Here is a 20,526-nt window from a genome sequence, read left to right as displayed (position 1 = left end):
TCCTCCATCCATGGAATTTTCTAGGCAAGAGTACTGGAGTGGGTTGCCATTTCCTTCTCCAGGGGATCTTCCCGATGCAGGGATTGAACCCAGGTCTCCGGCACTGTGGGCAGACGCTTTACCATCTTTTCACTAGACAACCACTTAACCAAACAAAATAACTGTGGTAAATATATGAAGGTTAAAAATAAAAACTCAAATAATATAAAAACCTGACAATTAAAAATAAGTACCTCTCTCATGCTGACTGCTTCTCAGATATAAGTACTGAATGGCTCTGACACATTCGGGCAGAGACTGTCTGCATCTCTGCGCAGTAAATGGCTATTAAGGCACCATGGAAAGCCTAAGCTTGGCAAAGCGTTTCCTTGAAAACGACTGGCCAAAGCTGCCTACTAATGATCTATCCTGAAAATTTTCTTTGACGTAAAAACAATGTGTGATCTGCTTATTGGGTTTATTACCCAGATGACTGACCAAAGGCTAATGTATCAATATGCAAAACAATTTTTTATTCTAACTAAATAGGTTACACTAATTAGAAGTCAGTCAACCTTACAGACTTTGAAAATAACTTCAAAATGTCCTCCAGTTCATTCCCTCTCTGTGTATCTGCCTGCCTGCCTGTCTGTCCATCCACCTATCACTATACGTAACTATGCATATACATGTCTTCTAAAATAAGAATAAATCTTGGGACCATTAATGTAATTTTTTATCAATAGAATATGACATATACACTGCTTCATAAATTGCTTTTCTGATCAATAAATCAACATAAAATTTAAATGGCTTGATCAGTGTTAATTTACCATTTCTTGAGCAACGTCTTCTGGCACATCTTTCTCCAAGTCAAAGGAAAACTCGATAGCTTCATTGTCTTTGTATTTCCCCTTTAGTTTCTTAATATCTTCAATACGTAGCCATAATTTAATGGCTATCTTTTCTCCATCATCTTCTTCTGCTAATTCTACCCGTACCCCTGTTTCCTCCTGGAAGAAGGCATGGTTCAAAAGGTCTTTGATAGAGTATCTTCAAAAGAGAAGGGAAAGAAACAAAAAACAAAATGCCATTAGATTTAAAAGATAATTCTCAAATATGTTATGTTTAGAATAATGAAAAAGGACTACAAAAAGAACAGGTATTTTCTAATTCATTTCTATACTGCTTCATTTAAGCATTGATTACAGTTTTATTCAAGTTATGGAAGATCAAAACAATCTCATTTATGAATAAGGGCTGAAAGTGATACTTTTTATTACTGGAGTATAATTGTCTTAAAACGTTGTGTTAGTTTCTGCTGTACAACAAAGTGAATCAGCTATATGTACACATACAGCCCCTTCCCTCTTGAGCCTCCTACCCCTCTAGGTCATCACAGAGAACCCAGCTGGATTCCCTGTGCCATACACTTTTCCTAGTAGGTACCTATTTCACACATGGTAGTGTATATATGTAAATGCTACTCTCCCTGGAAGTTATATTTTTAAATGTGTTATATACTGCTTATTTTAATAGTTAACCAAAGTCTTGTATATGTGATCTCATCTGATTTCTGGTATCCAATGAGATACCATTTCCTGATCAGCAGGAAACAGATGGATTCTGAGAGAGACTGACCATCTTGCTCAGTTATAAAAGTCATAAATCATGGAATCAAAACTCAAAAACCTTTTATTTCTATAGTACATTACCTTCTAATACAGCAATTTTTCTTTACACAATAAATCCTCTCAATTCTCGGTTCAGCACCTAGTGTACTAGGCAAGCAGAAGTCTGATTATGAACAGTTTTCTCTAGATAAATGGTCTCAGAATACCAGTAATCTGGTAAACTGTTCCATCCAGACAAGAAACAAGAGGACCACATTCTATGACTGGAGACAAATATTCCTTTATGGTTTTTTAAAAAAATGTTCTTCAAGAGATTAAGGCGTCTCCTTTTCAATCAGTGTATATAAAAACAGAAACCCAAACTAAATTTCTACTAAAAAGCCTTAAAGATCAAGATCTTATTAAGCTCTTTCAAATAACAAAGTTATGAAAAGAATATGAGACTGGAGAAGTGAAGATATGGAATTCTTTAATTTGGCTGAAATACCTGATCACTCACATTCTTCAAGAGGTAGATTATGTTCAATTTACACTTTGTACTAGTGCGTCTACTTTTTCTTCTGTGGAGAGTGACGGGGATGGTTGAAGGTAGATTATTTTTCAAAAACAGACACTGGACCTTTGCCATGCCTAACGGGTGATGAATCAGCTATATGGCAGATCAGATACTTGCCACTCCTCTGAGAAAAGCCCTCTGTTAGCATAATGACTAAGCCAGATCTCCTCCCAAGCTCTGGGTGAAGTTGTCTCTTCTTACTCAAAGGAATTTTGACATTTTGCTCTTCTTCAATTCTGGCATAGCAACAGTAAATCAAGACCAACATAGCTGAGTTGATTTTAAAGAGCCAAAATTTTACTTCATCTTTAGAATTTAACTGGTAAACAGCTAAGGAAGAGATCTACTGTATCAGGATAGAACCTAGTGAGTTTTACAAATCAGGTAGATGCTATAAGTAAGTAGCTCTTATCGAATGTAGAAGCTACATTTAAGGTGGTTCTGGTATATTCAGTCTACCAAACCACATTTTTACGATATTTCAGTATACTAAATCTGAATACTACCTCCAGTGGACAGAACTTTACTTTCAAAGATATTACAAGACATAAACAGAGAAACTAACCACAAGTCAAGTATTACATACACCTTAGGTTGACGGTTCTATTCAAAGCATATTATACTTGAAGTTTCTGTTTAAGCAATATCCAGGTCAAAAGAGGCAACTTACCTTTCATCTTTGTTTTGCCGTATGCATCCTTCAATAATTTCCTTCACTTCAGGAATTGCTACTTTGTCAAAACTGGCTGGCTTCACCCCCTGAAAATCATAAAAATGGCAACAGGAACACATCAATGAAGGCAGGGACTTTGAACTTGAATTTGAACTTGCCTCCTAAGGTTCTACCAGACTGCCTTCTCACCATCCTGGCTTTTTCCTGGTTTGCCTGCAGGATCTAGTTCATGCAGGGTCAAAGCTGGGTAGTAGCAATTTAGCCCCTCCAAGGTAACAATAGGGAATAGTTAAGAAAGCGGAGTCACTTACTTCCATGGCCACGACATTGCTGGTGACAAAAGCAGACTATCGTTAGCATCTTTTGCTATGTTTCAGGTAATGGAAATTTTGGCTAAAACAAAGCCCAAATGTTCTAATTGGTTAGAAGATCTTCTGTTCAACCTTGTTCCCTAACACATTAATCAACATAACATGCAACTCTTTTGAACAGAGAACCCATGTGTGGGCATGAATTCACACGCTTAGTCTGGCAGGTATTCTATCATTACAGTACTCCTTAACAAACTCAGTAAGAAGGGAAGAATTTAGACTGGTTTGGTATAGTAACTGAAGAGCAAATTGTCTTGTACATATGAAAACATAAAATGACAACACATCAGACACATCTGAAAGACAAACTTTCTAATTAATTTCAGAAAAAAATTTAACATCACTATTATATTAAATAGCATCATTGTAATAGTTTAAGAATTTTCACAAAAGGTAAATTCTTTGCCAACAAAAATTTCAGCGGTGTGTGGAAAATGTATATAAGATAGAAGAATAACAACCTACTCCTGTCTGAGAGGTGGTGTGGAGAAGAACATCTCATTATCTATTCCTGCCTCTTCTAAGTCACACAGACTGAGCTGAAGTAGCAACACAATATACTTTCCAAGAGGCACAGTAAGTCTATGACCACCTAACACACAGCAAGGAGGAGACAGGGACTAGAATTAATCATCTAATATCTTGGTGACAATACATATTATTTGAATTTTTCCTCAATCTTCTTATTTTTCAAGTCTAGCTAAGTCTTCCCCACCAGTCCTTGTCTTCACATAATCATTCTAATAAAAACAAAAAACAATGTCATTGAAGGAAAAGCCTGCTTTAATTGAGCAAGCTGGTATGGTATGGCATGGTATTTTAAATTAAAGCTAAAGAAAACAGGAACTGTTTTTTTTTTTTTTTTTTAAGGATGATGCTCACTAAAAGTTCTCTGGTAGCAGAAACACTGGAGATTTTTTATATTTGCTTTTAATTTTTACAACAAACATGTGAAAGCATAAAAGCAAACTTTTAAGATGCCAATTATAAATATAATGGGAAGAACAGTCTAAAATACTTCTAAAAAAATAAAATAAGATACTGTATATTATAAGTTCCTAGAACACTCACTATTGGCAGAAAACTATCTGAAAGATTCTTCTTTGGTAAAATTAGACACTAATACACAGCTGGCCTTTCATGTAAGGACACTTCAAATGTTATAGGAAAGAAGTTAAAGAGAATATAGAACAGGATTAGAAGACATGTTCCCACTTCCATAAACACACGCATTTTAGAGGAATGAGTCTGACCTTCTGGCAACTCTACATATTGAGTTAATAAATCACACATATACTGACTATATTAAGACTCCTCCATTTCAATTTAGCATAGGCATACTGGAAAGACGAAAGGATAGAGCATAAGACTTGAATTAGGCGTGAGCTGGACAAGCAGAAGCAGCTCTGAGCTTTGTTTCCCTGTCTAGCAAAGGGGGATAATACCTGTTTAACTATATTCATGGGAACTAGAATCATATGTGACTATCCAAGTTGAAAGCTCTGGATTATTAAGTTTGCTGACCTAAGGCACCTTTGACTTCAAAAGTAATCACCAAAGGTAATAAGGCTTAGAGTTAAAAAGAAAGCATACAATTCTCTTTGAAAAATCATCACCAAGATCCACAGTGAACATGCTTTCAGCTTTGGTTATCCTTAAAAACAATCCTCTTGTTAACCCGACCTATGCAGACAAACACACTCACAACAGGAATTTCTATTTACAGGTAGAAAAGTGAGTTGAACAACCGAGATACCGGATCACAGTCACAAAACCAGCAACTATGCATCATATAACACACTGACTCTACTAGGGTAAGCTGCTTTCTCAAAGTATAGCCAAGATTCAGGTACAGAAAACTCTGCATCACTACTGTACAACTGCCACCGCCACTGCCATATTCAGCTGCTACTGCTGCCTTAAAGAACACTGCAGGCACTAAGACAGCCAATACAACAGAGACAGTCCAGCAGCTTGTATTCAGACATCACCCACTGAAACAATGAAAAAGACAAGAAGAAATTTAACCAAGCACCAGAAGTCAGGATTATCCAAATATATATCAAAATATCTAACAGAGGTATTCTGAATCATGTGGAAAGAAGCAAGGATATATAGGAATTATATATTAAAAGTGACCAAAAAAAAAGGAAAAATAAGCATAAAACGTCAATGACCTTGAATGTGACCTACTGAAGTCATCTGGGGCACCTGATGGAAAGCCACTTAAAATCAACAAGCACATGTTTCAATACACAAGATGCACCATACTCAGAAGCTTCTTGTTCTATCTAAGAGAGCTGTTTTTTAAATAATTGATAATTTTTTAAATTAGAAAGTTGATTTAAGATTATTCCAAAACATGATTTAAGCACCAGACAGAACAATAAGAAAATGTTTTCATGATAATATTTCATCTTTTTTCCTTGAATTTATTTCAAAAAAGATGATTAACTTAAGAGTCTAAAAATCCTTCAAATGACACCTCTTTTCTATACTCTCTGATTTAGCCCCACACAGTCTTATTTCAGTTCTGTTCTGACCAAAACAAGCAAAGTTTTGCTCATCTATTCTGAATGAGGTTCAAGAACACAAAACAGAAAAGAGTACTAAGGAATATAAATTGAACTAATGTTTTACACATAAGAAAACCTAAGTTAAAGACTGGCACCCTGTCCCTTCACCCTTCCAGAGCTAGCAACCTGCCAACTCCAGAAACACTCTTCCTCACTGCTGATTCACAAGACCTCTCTTCAGGCAGAAGTGCCATAAAATGTTTCTTTGACATGAAACGGTGGCTTGTTATTCTGCATTACACACAAGTACTTCTTCAACAGCTAATGTATATCCATTTAAGACACCTTTGAGATTAAAATTATATATTCTCATAAATGAAACAAAAAGGTAACTTTTATGCAATCTTAAATGGAGAACAAAAAGAAAAAAACAATTGTGATTCTCCAAGGGTACATCAGAGTTGATATTTAAAAAAAAAAAACTGACATAAATCTTTATAAAATATGTTGCTTTATTTAAACTAAGAAAAACTCCAAACTTATATGCATCTCACAGACTGAGTTTTTCTGTCAATTCTATATACTTATAGTTTGCAGCTAATCTGCTGAAAAAATAAAAGTGAGTCATAATAAAAATTAAAATGAGTCATAATATAGTATTCTCCAGTTCAATTTTCTCACTCTTAAAAACTGTCAGCACTTGCTTCTTAAAAAATTAAGCTGCAGTGTGTGTCAGGGTAACATTTTTCTCTTCCTAAGAGTAAAAATTCTCCTAACCACTCAGAATTGAGAAAAGTCTCCTTCCTCCTCATAGAAAATGCTGTGTAAGTTAACTGCAGAACTAATCTATTTTGAAAAGCATTCTGAACTAACAATCCCAATACTTTAACTAAAATCTTCCATACATAAATATCACAACACACCTTTGGTATATATTGGAAATTCTTACCCACCTCATTTATACAATCCTTTTGAGAGCAGCAGCAGCAATGAGAATTTACGAAGACAAACACTGAGCAAAAATCTCTCTTTGTAAAATCCATCAGAAAAGGCAAAACAGACTTGTTAGAGGAAAATGGGGGGGAGGGAATTGTATAGGATATAAGTTAACAGGATAACTTAGCCCACAGCATAAGCAAGGCAGACATCAAAATCAGGCTGAAGATGAATTTTCTGTTTAACACTAGCCATGCTTCCGCGACCCTCAAACATGGGTTTGCTCTGCTCAGCCAACAATCTCCTTATTACTTACTGATCAGCCCTTTAAACACAACTACATGCTGAACAGCAGGCAAACTTATTCTGCTTCTCCTCCCCCTGCCTCTCCCTCAACAGCAGCAGGTCCCTACACAAACACAATTCTTCACTTGCTCAAAGCTCCACCCTCGCCATGTCCACAGGTTCCGCCTCCTTGACACTAACACCTACACTAGAAATCTGTTTATCTGAACACCCGCTTCCCCCTACTTCTGTTGACACTAAGCTTCAAAAGAAAATGGGGAATGAATTCAGTGACCAAAATGTAAACTCAGAATATACAGCCTAAAGAACACTGGACAAGAAAGAAAACCCCAATACTGGGGTTGAGCTCCCAGTATACAGAGTTCAGTCTATAGATACCTAGTCTGTGTGACCGGGGCCATATTCTTTAAACTCACTTGAAGTGAGCGTAACAGTTCCTGTTTACCTAATTTAGAAAGTGGTGACATTAAGGTAAACTGTCTTACCACGGTCTCATGGTACATTAAAAAAATTTTAACAGCTGCGAATTAGTACACAGAAGTGGTAAGAATTTATTCTTCTCCTTTTCCTTCCCTAAAAGCCTTAATATATAGATCTACCTAAAGACATCTCCATTTACCAGGAAGAGCTCATGGACCCAAATGACTCCTGCTTTGATCCTGGTGATTAAAGAAAGGTTTCTCCTCATAGCATTTAATAAAGATGACAGAAAAAGCACTGCTCCTGGCAGTGTTATGATGGGTAACATAACAAAGTGCTGTCCCTTGTAATGTGGTAGGCCTGAATCCCCATTAAGGCAGTGCATACTGAGGCTTCAATCACTCAGGAACAGTAGCATAATGGCTTAGAAGTTATTTGATAGAAATATCTCTATTCTAAAGGCTAGAAATGACTTAACTCCAACAATTTTCCTGCTCAACATAACTCATCACTACCAAGCACACCAAGTAGGTAGTGCAGAAGGCCAAGACTGGTCCTAACTACAGCAGGTAGTCCAACACTACCTTTAGCTTCAGAGTGTGAGCAAGCCTGCTCAAGACTATGATTAGATAATGAAAACGAAACAGAGGAAAACAGGTATCATGTCCTCTGCTTCATAGGTTTATCAGATATAAGTATGTGAGAATGTTTTTAAACTTTACTGTGCAACAAACAAAACCAAAACTGAGGCAGCTTTTTTTGGACAAAGGTAAAATATAGGGACAAATATCTAACTCTGTGAAGACCAGTCTTTTAAATATACCAAAATTAAGAGTTTTCACTATGTACAATAAAATACCATTCACATATGTGTAACAGTTTATAGGTTTAAATCGTCCTTCTCTTCAACTCTGCCTTTCTCTGGACTTCACCAATTTCTTTTAAAGGCATCATTATTTCCATGATCCAGAATAGAAACCTTACTCATTCTCAGATGCGTCTTCACAACATTTAAGTACTATTATTCTCTGGGAGCTCCTTAAACAAAGAGAAACGTTTAAAACAGCAGGTAACAGCGAGCTGCTAGTACTCCTACTTCCCCTCCAATGGCTAAAGGTCTCTGGCTGGACAAAAGTGAGATTTTTACTGGCTTGTTACTTCTCAACATCATTGCTTTTTCTGCATAACTGTGACCACCAATCCAGACTGACAACATCAGTTCAGTTCAGTTACTCAGTCATGTCTGACTCGTTGCAACCCCATGGACTGCAGCACGCCAGGCTTCCTTGTCCATCACCAACTCCCAGAGCTTCCTCAAACACATGTTCATAGAGTTGGTGATGCCATCCAACCATCCCATCTTCTGTTGCCCCTTCTCCTCCTGCCTTCAATCTTTCCTAGCATCAGGGTCTTTTCCAGAGAGTCAGTTGTCAGTTCTTGACATCAGGTGGCCAAAGTATTGGAGTTTCAGTCCTTCCAATGAATATTCAGGACTGATTTCCTTCAGGATTGACTGATTTGATCTTGCAGTCAAAGGGACTCTTCTCCAACATCACAGTTCAAAAGCATCAATTCTTCAGTGCTCAGCTTTCTTTATGGTCCAACTCTTATATCCTTACATGTCTACTGGAAAAACCATAGCTTTGACTAGACGGACCTTAGTCAGCAAAGTCATGTCTCTGCTTTTTATTACACTGTCTAGGTTTGTCATAGCTTTTCTTCCAAGGAGTAAGCGTCTTTTAATTTCATGGCTGCAGTCACCATCTGCAGTGACTTTGGAACCCAAGAAAATAAAGTCTGTCACTGTTTCCATTGTTTCCCCATTTATTTGCCATGAAGTGATGGGACTGGATGCCATGATCTTCGTTTTTTGAATGGTGAGTTTTAAGCCAACTTTTTCACTCTCCTCTTTCACTTTCATCAAGAGGCTCTTTAATTCTTCTTTGCTTTCTGCCATAAGGGTGGTGTCATCTGCATATCTGAGGTTATTGATATTTCTCCTGGCAACCTTGATTCTAGCTTGTGCTTCATCCAGCCCAGCATTTCACATGATGTACTCTGCATATAAGTTAAACAGGCACATTTACAGTATACAGCCTTGAAGTACTTCTTTCCCAATTTTGAACCAGTCTGTTGTTCCATGTCCAGTTCTAACTGCTGCTTCCTGACCTGAATGCATACAGGTTTCTCAGAAAGCAGGTCAGGTGGTCTGGTATTCCCATCTCTTGAAGGATTTTCCACAGTTTGTAGTGATACACACAGTAAAGGCTTTAGCATAGTCAATGAAGCAGAAGTAGATGTTTTTCTGGAATTCCCTTGCTTTTTCTATGATCCAACAGATGTTGGCAATTTGATCTCTGGTTCCTCTGCATTTTCTAAATCCAGCTCGAACACCAGGAAGTTCTCGGTTTACATGCTGTTGAAGCCTAGCTTGGAGAATTTTGAGCATTACTTTGCTAGCATGTGAGAATGAGTGCAATTGTGTGGTAGTTTGAACATTCTTTGGGATTGCCTTCCTTTGGTATTGGAATGAAAACTGACCTTTTCCAATCCTCTGGCCACTGCTGAGTTTTCTCAAATTTGCTGGCATATTGAGTGCAGCACTTTCATGGTAGCATCTTTTAGGATCTGAAATAGCTCTGCTGGAATTTCATCACCTCCACTAGCTTTGTTCACAGTGATGTATCCTAAGGCCCACTTGACTTCATACTCCAGGATTTCTGGCTCCAGATGAGTGATCACACCACCGTGGTTATCTGGGTCATTAAGATCTTTCTTGTATAGCTCTTCTGTGTATTCTTGCCACCTCTTCTTAGCATCTTCTGCTTCTGTTGGTATTCCATCTCATTTCTGTCCTTTATTGAGCCCATCTTTGCATGAAATGTTCCCTTGGTATCTCTAATTTTCTTGAAGAGATCCCTAGTCTTTAGCATTCTGTTGTTTTCCTCTATTTCTTTGCATTGATCGCTGAGGAAGGCTTTCTTATCTCTCCTTACTATTCTTTGAAACTCCGCATTCAGATGGATGTATCTTTCCTTTTCTCTTTTGCCTTTAGCTTCTCTTCTTTTCTCAGCTATATGTAAGGCCTCCTCAGACAACCATTTTGCCTTTTTGCATTTCTTTTTCTTGGGGATGGTTTTGATCACTGCCTGCTGTACAATGTTACAAACCTCCATAGTTCTTCAGGCACTCTGTCTATCAGATCTAATACCTTGAATCTATTTGTCACTTTCACTGTATAATCCTAAGGGATTTGATTTAGGCCATACATGAACAGTCTAGTAGTTTTGCCTACTTTCTTCAATTTAAGTCTGGTTTTTGCAATAAGGAGTTCACAATTTGAGCCACTGTCAGCTCTCAGTCTTGTTTCTGCTGACTGTATAGAGCTTCTCCATCTTCGGCTGCAAAGAATATAATCAATGTGATTTCACTATTGACTCTCCAGTGATATCCATGTGTAGTCATCTCTTGTGTTGTTGGAAGAGGGTGTTTGCTATAACCAGTGCTTTCTCTTGGCAAAACTCTGTTAGCCTTTGCCCTGCTTCATTTTCTACTCCAAGGCAAAACTTGCCTGTTAGAAGTATCTCTTGACTTTCTACTTTTGCATTCCAGTCCCCGAGGATGAAAGGGACATCTTTTCTGGTGTTGGTTCTAGAAGGTCTTGTAGGTCTTCATCTATATCTGTCAACATCTCACCTCCTTAAACTAAGACCAAGTTAAGATGGGCCTCACTGCTGCTTTTCTCTCCAGTATTTATTTTATACCATGGCCTGTTCAATCACCTAGCTTCATCCAATCATCTGACACTTAACCATTTCCAACTGTCTGATATCATTTAATTCGTATCACACGACTCAAATATGGTTAATAATTCCCCACACTTACAAGATGGCCATAGGATCAGAGAGCTAGAAAGAATCTGAGCTCGAGTCCCTACCTGCTCACACAAGACAACTGTAAAAGACAACTGTACGCCAGAAAGATTAATGCCATGTCAAGGTCAGAATTCAATACCTCATGGAACCTATGAGGAGTCATGTCCAGTCCAGTCTGGTATGTATCAGACACCTACTAGATATACTGCATCATCAGTAGCACCTGGAATACAACAGAATATATTCTAGGAAGTAAGGGCCTAGTCAATGGTAAAGTAAAAACGAGAATCCAAATTCAATAATGTCTAGTTCAATGTTTCAGTCCATATTACAGTACTAACTTAATCTGGGGCAGAAAGCCCTCACAAGCCAACTTCTACCTATTCCTATCTCCCCAAGTAAGTCTAGTGAAACTGGTTGCTTTTTCACTGAATACTACACATTTTCACAAGCATTTTCTTTCTACTGCTCCCTTTTTTAGTCAACTGAGTCCTACCTCAGTATTCAAGGTACACCTCAAACCACCCAGAGACAAGGAAAAACTACAATGTATCTGTATCAACCTTCTGGCACACAGATTATCTACAAGATCCCAAGAAGCTCAACACTGTATGCTGCACTTAAAACACAGCTGCTAAGTTGCTTCAGTCATGTCTGACTCTGTGCAACCCCATAGACAGCAGCCCACCAGGCTCCTCTGTCCATGAGATTCTTCAGGCAAGAACACTGGAGTGGGCTGCCATTTCCTCCTCCAATGCATGAAAGTGAAAAGTCAAAGTGAAGTCGCTCAGTCGTGTCCGACTCCTAGCGACCCCATGGACTGCAGCCCACCAGGCTCCTCCGTCCATGGGATTTTCCAGGCAACAGTACTGGAGTGGGGTGCCACTGCCTTCTCCTTAAAACAGCAGCAACCATCTTTCTACATCCTAAGTAGATGTAGAAAGTAGATGTAGTAAAAACTACAATTTTTACTTGTAGTCTAATGCTGTGAGAATTACAAAACAACATTTAGTTGGGATAAGGAAAATTAGTTTTTCTGAGAAATTCTCTAACAAGGATTTTAGGACTATTGTTTAGCATCTAAAACGTTGGGAATGATTTCCAACTCTGTGGTTTAAGATTAATGGTCTGATTTATTACGTCTGGATATTAGGACCCTTTAATATTAATCAAATCATAGGAGAGTACTACAGTGACTTTGAGAATCATGCAAAATGTTCCCAGGATACACTAGATGATACACAAAGTTTTTGCCTATGTGTGTAAACTAAATTTACTAGATGGAAATAGGAATAAAATTTATAAAGCAATCATTTCAGCTAATTCCAAGTGGATTTAGATCTCTGGGACATCACCAAAAAATTCCAACTGCTAATGAAAAAAATACGTTTTTCTCAACTTTTCAATCCCTATCTAATCAGGAATCAGCTCCACGTGTTTCTGTAAAAAAAAAAAAGTACGCTGAAATGCAATCTGTTATATAAAGACCAAAAGGAATTTCACTCCAACTGCTTTAATTCTGTTTTTCCCAGACAGAATGTTCAAACCTTGCAATCCAAAGGCTAATGGAATCAGTGACAAAGTCAAATTACACAAACAAAGTAATTAAAAATCCCCATTATTTCTACCTTGGTTGTCAGAAGGCTGGATTCAGCCAGATTCTTACTGGTATGAACCATTAGTTTACAGGAATTTGAACAAACCTTATGATCCCACTGGAAAACAAGCCTTTTCAAACTCCCTACCAAATCTGACTGGCTCTATCCAAGGCAATTAGCTGACCTCCTGATTCCCTGAGGCTGATTACTCTCTGGATCCATGGGAGCCTGTGCACTGCTCCAAACACAAATGCACTATCCTCTACACCAAAAACTGATGCCACTGTGATTCCTTTACTTGCAGACAAAAATTGTGCTAAGTACCTCAGCACTCTTATTTGGATTTTTTCAATGCCAGTGGGAAATTTCAAGATAACTTGAAGTTTTTCTCTTTAGAACAGGGGCTCAAACCTATGACACCAATGTTAGACTTATCAATCTTAGACTCAAGGCTGTATATTGTCACCCTGCTTATTTAATGTCTACGCAGAGTACATCACGCGAAATGCTGGGCTGGATGAAGCACAAACTGGAATCAAGATTGCCGGGAGAAATATCAATAACCTCAGATATGCAGATGACACCACCCTTATGGCAGAAAGCAAAGAAGAACTGAAGAGACTCTTGATGAAAGTCAAAGAGGAGAGTGAAAAAGTTAGCTTAAAATTTAACATTCAAAAAACGAAGATCATGGCATCCAGTCCCATCACTTCATGGCAAATAGATGGGGAAACGATGGAAACAGTGACAGACTTTATTTTCTTGGGCTCCAAAATCACTGCAGATGGTGACTGCAGCCATGAAATTAAAACACGTTTGCTCCTTGGAAGAAAAGCTATGACAAACCTAGACAGTGTAATAAAAAGCAGAGACATTACTTTGCTGACTAAGGTCCGTCTCGTGAAAGTTATGGTTTTTCCAGTAGTCTGCTATGGATATGAGAATTGGACTATAAAGAAAGCTGAGTGCCTAAGAACTGATGCTTCTGAACTGAGGTGTTGGAGAAGACTCTTGAGAGTCCCTTGGACTGCAAGATCAAACCAGTCAATCCTGAAGGAAATCAGTCATGAACAGTCATTGGAAGGACTGATGTTGAAGCTGAAATTCCAATACTCTGGCCACCTGATGCGAAGCACTGACTCACTGGAAAAGACACTGATGCTGGGAAAGAATAAAGGTGGGAAAAGAAGGGCACGACAAGATGAGATGGTTGGATGGCATCACCGACTCAATGGACATGAGTTTGAGCAAGCTCTGGGAGTTGGTGATAGACAAGGAAGCCTGGCGTGCTACACTCCATGGCGTCACAAAGAGTTGGACACATCTAAGCGACTGAACTGAACCAAACCCATGTACTCTCAGGTCTTCTCCCTTGAAATCTAGGGGGAAAAAGTTTAAAAACAAAGGCAAGCAAAGGAATAAATTCTAAGGTTTGTATTAGTTAAGAGATGCTTAAAACGGATTTTAAGATTAAATCTTAAATGGATTAAATTCCATTTAACATGGATTTTATGCATGCATTTAACATGCGTAACATTAAGGATTTCTGATCCTACAGTTAGTATTTCTCCTTCATGTCCTTGGGCAAAATGCTTAACCCCTGAATCTATTTTCTTACCTGTGAAATTTAAGTATTATCTACTTACCAGAATACAAAAGATTAAAATAAGATAGTATATGTAAAGCACTTTGCAAGGTGATTGGCAAGAGGCAAGATAATAAATGCTAGCTCATTTGCACTCATTTAAAACTTAGTGTTAAGTTCATTAAACACATTTTAAACACTGCTGTTTGTTGAATGTCACTAGATAAAAGAATTGAACAAGAGACAGCTTATTTTACTACCTGCCATAATGATGCTAATGCTAATAATAATGGTAATACTTAGTTCAGTTCAGTTCACTCGCTAGGCCTCCTTGTCCATCACCAACTCCTGGAATTTACCCGAACTCATGTCCACTGAGTCGGTGATGCCATCCAATCATCTCATCTCTGTTGTCCCCTTCTCCTCCTGCCTTCAATCTTTCCCAGCATCAGGGTCTTTTTAAATGACTCAGCTCTTCACATCAGGTGGCCAAAGTATTGGAGCATAAGCTTCAGCATCAGTCCTTCCAATGAATATTCAGGACTGATTTCCTTTAGAATGGACTGGTTGGATCTCCTTGCAGTCCAAGGGACTCTCAAGAGTCTTCTCCAACACCACAGTTCAAAGAATCAATTCTTCAGCGCTCAGCTTTCTTTACAGTCCAACTCTCACATCCATACATGACTACTGGAAAAACCACAGCCTTGACTAGATGGACTTTTGTTGGCAAAGTAATGTCTGCTTTTTAACATGCTGTCTAGGCTGGTCATAGCTTTTCCTCCAAGGAGTAAGCATCTTTTAATTTCATGGCTGCAGTCACCATCTGCAGTGATTTTGGAGCCCCCCAAAATAAAGTCTGTCACTGTTTCCCCATCTATTTGCCATGAAGTGATGGGACCAGATGCCATGATCTTTGTTTTCTGAATGTTGAGTTTTAAGCCAACTTTTTCTCTCCTCTTTCACTTTCATCAAGAGGCTCTTCAGTTCTTCTTTGCTTTCTGGTGTCATCTGCATATCTGAGGTTATTGATATTTCTCCTGGCAATCTTGATTCCAGTATGTGCTTCATCCAGCCCAGCATTTCTCATGATGTACTCTGCATATAAGTTGAATAAGCAGGGTGACAATTACAGCCTTGACATACTCCTTTTCCTATTTGGAACCAGTCTGTTGTTCCATGTCCAGTTCTAACTGTTGCTTCCTGACCTGCACACAGATTTCTCAAAAGGCAGGTCAGGTAGTCTGGTATTCCTATCTCTTTAAGAATTTTCTACAGTTTGTGGTGATCCACACAGTCAAAGGCTTTGGTATAGTCAATAAAGCAGAAGTAGATGTTTTTCTGGAACTCTCTTGCTTTTCTGATGATCCAACAGATGTTGGCAATTTGATCTCTGGTTCCTCTACCTTTTCTAAATCCAGCTTGAACATCTGGAACTTGATGATTCACGTACTGTTAAAGTCTGGCTTGGAGAATTTTGAGCATTACTTTACTAGCGTGAGTTAGATACTGACTGCTAACTGTATTTAGGCACTTTTCTCCTTTATCCTCAGTACTAGTTTAGGCTCAGAGAAGTTAATTAACTTGCCCCAGGTATCACAGCCAGGAAATGACAGTGGTGGGATCTGAACACAGGTAGACCCACCTCCAGAGCCCACTTTCTCCATGGCAACACTGTGTTTCACTCCCTATAGTTCTGGATTCATGCATTCATCTCACAAATACTGAGTGCCTTGTACCCACTGGGTCTAAACACTAGGAATATAGCCCAGAATAAGCCAAATAACACCGCCAGCCCAAGAATATGTTCTAATTGGGGCTTTAGGTAAACACAGTAAGGCTGTGACAAAAGTCATGAAAAAAAAGAAAATCATAAGGAGACAGAAGTAAAGTGTGTGCACTTGTAAGGTCATTTTAGATGGATGGACAGGGAAGGCCTCTCTGAGCAAGCACAGACAGTAGAACCTGAATGAAATGCATGTGTACAACAATGACACACAACAGTTTATCATCAGTGCACCACAGAATGTAATTATTCAGCTGGTAAATTACACATCTCCACCCTTCACGTTGGCAGTTACACACAGGTTTAAAGGCCCTCAGGTCACAGACTGACACTGCACTAGACATTTATGGATTCAGTACAGAATTCTGATATAAGCAGGGGACCTGGAATAACAGGATAACAAATAATCCTGTTATATTCTAGATATGTAATCACAGACTATCCATTCTGAGCTTCAGACTATTTATTTACAAAATGTAGATAATAATACTAGTAAATCGCTCCTGGCCAGGGTTGTTGGAAGAATTAAATTACATAATATATGCAAAGTGCTTAATGCAATGTCTGAGACTAGCATGTACATGTGTTAATACACTGCTAACATCTGCTATTTACATGGCAGTTGTACCACTGCAAGGTCAGACATGTAATATACTATTTCAAGGTCTATTTCAGTAGAAGCATCACTATTGCTTATATAATCATATAAATCACTGTATAATCTAGGTACTTAAAACTCTCCACACATTTATCTCAGCACCCAAAACATGGGAAAAAAAAAAGCGGCTAGAAAATTTAAAAAGGACTAGTAAAAACTGCCCCTTTTATTTCTTCAATGGAAGTCAGAAGATGGGAATGGAGGTTGGTGAAACCAAGACAACACTTCCCAAATAAGAAATACAATAATTGACAGTACAGAATAATGAACTGTGGATAATATGGAACTCAATTTTCAAAGCTAAGAGGAAAAATAAAGAACACGTAAATGCTTTCAGTATTCTTAGAAATTAAGGATTCCAACAGTTCAACTGACTTAATACCTCAAGCTTTTTATTCCAACTTTTCTGCAGCTTGACTTACTTACTATTTTGCATTTTTAAAAAGCAACTACTGAATACGACAAAAAAAAAACCCCCGCAATTAAATAGGGTTAGATTTCGAAGTCAATTTGTTTACTTATAATGTTAGTAAAAATGTTCCATGAACAATGGAACAAAAATTTAGTCAAATAATGTTTGCTATTATAATACTCTTTTTTTTTTTTTTTTAATTTAACCAAAAATAAGGTATACAGACCTGGAAGGGACCTGTGGTGATCACTGTTCCAGCTTACACTTCTCAAACTTTAACATACACAAAAAGTATCTTTGGATCTTGTGAAACTCTGGTTTTGACCCAATCTGTCTGGGATAGGGCCAAAATTTTACATTTTTGGGGACTGCATATTGCACAGCAAATATCTAAATAGTGATGTGAGAACTGACAGAAGAACACATGAATAGATGACTTTATCAAATGCCTTCCTAATCCTGGAATTCTGACTCTGTCAAAGTTACTGTTTTCTGCTTGATTTATACCAAGTAGTTTCCCCCATTTTACAGAATATATTGTGTATGTACATATATAAAGTTTATCAGTTTCTAAGCCACTACTTGATTTCACATCAGTAGGATAAAGTTAATATTTCTAAGGTGATCTTATTTGCAGGGTAAATTCAACTCCTCGAAACTTACTAGTGTCCGACTTGACTATTATTTGGGATTCCTTTAACTGAATCATTTATTCTTTAAAATATCACTGAGTACCTACAACACGCTGAATGCTATGCTACAAACACAACACTGTAAGCAAAGATTTAATAAATCAGGCTCTAGGACAGTACCTTTTAAAACACTGTATATTTCATCCCTTCTGTTCCCAACTCCTCTCCAGGTGAGGGTGGCTATAGGTTCAAATAGTTTAAACAATGAGAAAAGAAGGAAGAAACTACAGAAATATAAAGGACATTCATACGATGCAATATTATTCAGCCATAAAAAGGACTGAAGAACCAATTCATGCTAAAACATGGATAAACCCTGAAAACACTATGCTATATCAAAGCATAACACAAAAACAAAGTCTAACACAAAAGGCCATATATTTAATGATTCTATTTGTATGAAATGTGCATAACAGGTCAAATCACAGAGACAGAAAGCACATTAGTGGCTGTCAGAGGAACGACTGCTAATGGGTATAGGGCTTCTTTCTTGAGGTGACAGAAAGGTTCTGGCATTAGTGGTGATGACTGCAGAACACTGAAAACACTAAAACCCACTGAATTTTACACCTTAAAATGATTTAAACAGTTAATTTTAAGGTATGTAAATTTTTATCTTAAAAAAACCCCCACACAACCCATTGAGAGACTGAAAAAAGTTAAATACCATACTAAGACTATGGAAACTGTGATGTTGGTCTTCTTAGGGTCTATTAAGCTAACACCAGACTTTTTTTATTTGAGAAGGGGATTCTCCTCTCAACTGAGCTAGAGCTCGCATTTGCAAATAAAGATTCATCTGTTAATTGATTACACTGTTTCATATGCATTATCTTAAAATCAAATTGTTTTCTTTACTTTTACCAAATAACTACTTACATAAACTTTTACCTAATTTTATGGCAGTGCTGTCTGTGCCTGACAGTCTGAAGTCAAAGAACTCAAACCATTGGTTTTAGCCCTGAGCCTCTGGTGAATAGCTTTTTACCCGATAGGGCTGACTCCATCCTTCACGTACTCATCTTACTTAGTCATTATTTTAACTAGGTAAGCATATTTGGTGGGTAAGTATGAAACAGGGTAGAATTTAATACAGGTCACCCGATTCATTCTGCATTAAAAAAAATTGGTACTACCATGTAATTTATAACTTAATTTTTTTACATAGGAGAGTTATTTTTTGGACTTCATTTAACAAAAAGAAACTAAAATTCCATGATCCTTTGAGATATTTTAAGTACCAACCTTTATTTGTTTAGAGAAATAATCAGGAGTTGAATTCACAAGATTAATCAGAGACACCTACCCCTAGACCACTAGTAATGCCTGGGCAGTCTCTCTGACAGCAAAGCACTATCTGATAATTCTTAACAAAATCTACCAAGTTTCAAGTTAGAAATACTGCAAGATCCACAAAGAAGGGCAGTAGCTGAAAGAGACAGTAGAGAATGTTTAACTATTTAGCTAGCTTATGTGTACTTAATTCTTCTGGTCTGTTCACTATCAAAACATTCAGCATTGCTGGAAGGTAAACAAAGTATTTCTGTGAATAGGTATTTGTGTTTAAAATCTAGAATTATCACCTCAAGCAATAATGCTAGGTTTAACATGCTATCTACTCTTTGGCAATAGAAAGAATAAATATGGCCAGTGAAAAATGGTTATTACATTAAAATCTCTTATGTTCTCACCACTGAAGTGATAATTCTACTCTTAAGAGAGAGAAAAGACCGCTTACAAATTATCAGAGCTGATTACTGAAGTAACTACTTGTGTACATTGAGATTCTCCTGTCTACTCCAAGTATAGAGGCTAATGGCATTCTAACAGAACATCACCGCTACTTCGACAGATCAGTAATTATTTACAGAACTCTTCAGAGAACTTTTTAAGTTTTGGTGGCATATATTTAGGAGTTGGCAACTTTCTGTTAAGAGCCAAACAGTACATAATTTAGGCTTTTGGAACTAAACAGTCTGTTGCAATTACTCGACTCTACTATTATAATATGTGAAAACAGACATAGAAAATACAGAAACAAATGAGTGGCTATCTTTACTTTCTTCATGGATACTGAAATTTGAATTTCATATAATTTTCACATGCCATCATATACTATTCTTCTTTTGATTCCCCCCTCAACCATTAGGAATGCAAAAAGCATTCTTAGCTCATAGGCTGTACAAAAATGGGTAGCAGGATGGATTTGGCCCATGAACCTTTGCTAATTCCTGGTTTAGAGTATAATGGAATGAAGAAAAGTTACAGATGGTTTAAGTGAGTAAATAAATTACACTAACCATTCTACATACAAACTGTAAATTTTATAGTCCTAAAATTAAGGTATTTAACCTCATAATCAAGTTCAATATTCAGTTTGATCTCTGTTCAAAGGATATGTATTTACAAAGGGTATTTTCATATTATTGTTTGTTTTCATAAAGATTAAGCGGAAAAGAACACCTTAGCTTAACTGAATTCTAATCTATAAAGAAAACTGATCTCTCAGCCATCTGCTGTGGCCACTTCTAA

The 20,526-nt window shown here is 37.5% G+C and overlaps 1 protein-coding gene across 36 annotated transcripts in view; it reads right to left on the bottom strand.

Moving 5' to 3' along the window:
* Nucleotides 1-20,526, bottom strand: part of WNK1 (WNK lysine deficient protein kinase 1) — a 130,452-nt gene that overhangs the window by 43,049 nt on the left and 66,877 nt on the right. For all 36 annotated transcript variants that reach the window (XR_009736669.1, XM_061418296.1, XM_061418289.1 and 33 more), the window contains exons 5-6: nt 2,840-2,928; nt 813-1,032 (exon numbers count right to left, since the gene is read on the bottom strand). Coding sequence is in view for 35 of the 36 variants with exons in the window: in XM_061418296.1 (XP_061274280.1) it covers nt 813-1,032; nt 2,840-2,928 (309 nt within the window). In the remaining variant the exon portion in view is untranslated. The remainder of the gene's footprint in view (nt 1-812; nt 1,033-2,839; nt 2,929-20,526) is intronic.

Source organism: Bos javanicus, chromosome 5 (assembly GCF_032452875.1).
Source record: "Bos javanicus breed banteng chromosome 5, ARS-OSU_banteng_1.0, whole genome shotgun sequence".
NCBI lineage: Eukaryota > Metazoa > Chordata > Mammalia > Artiodactyla > Bovidae > Bos > Bos javanicus.
The sequence above is the reverse complement of the archived record's forward strand: the minus strand, read 5'-3'. Positions and strand labels throughout refer to the sequence as shown.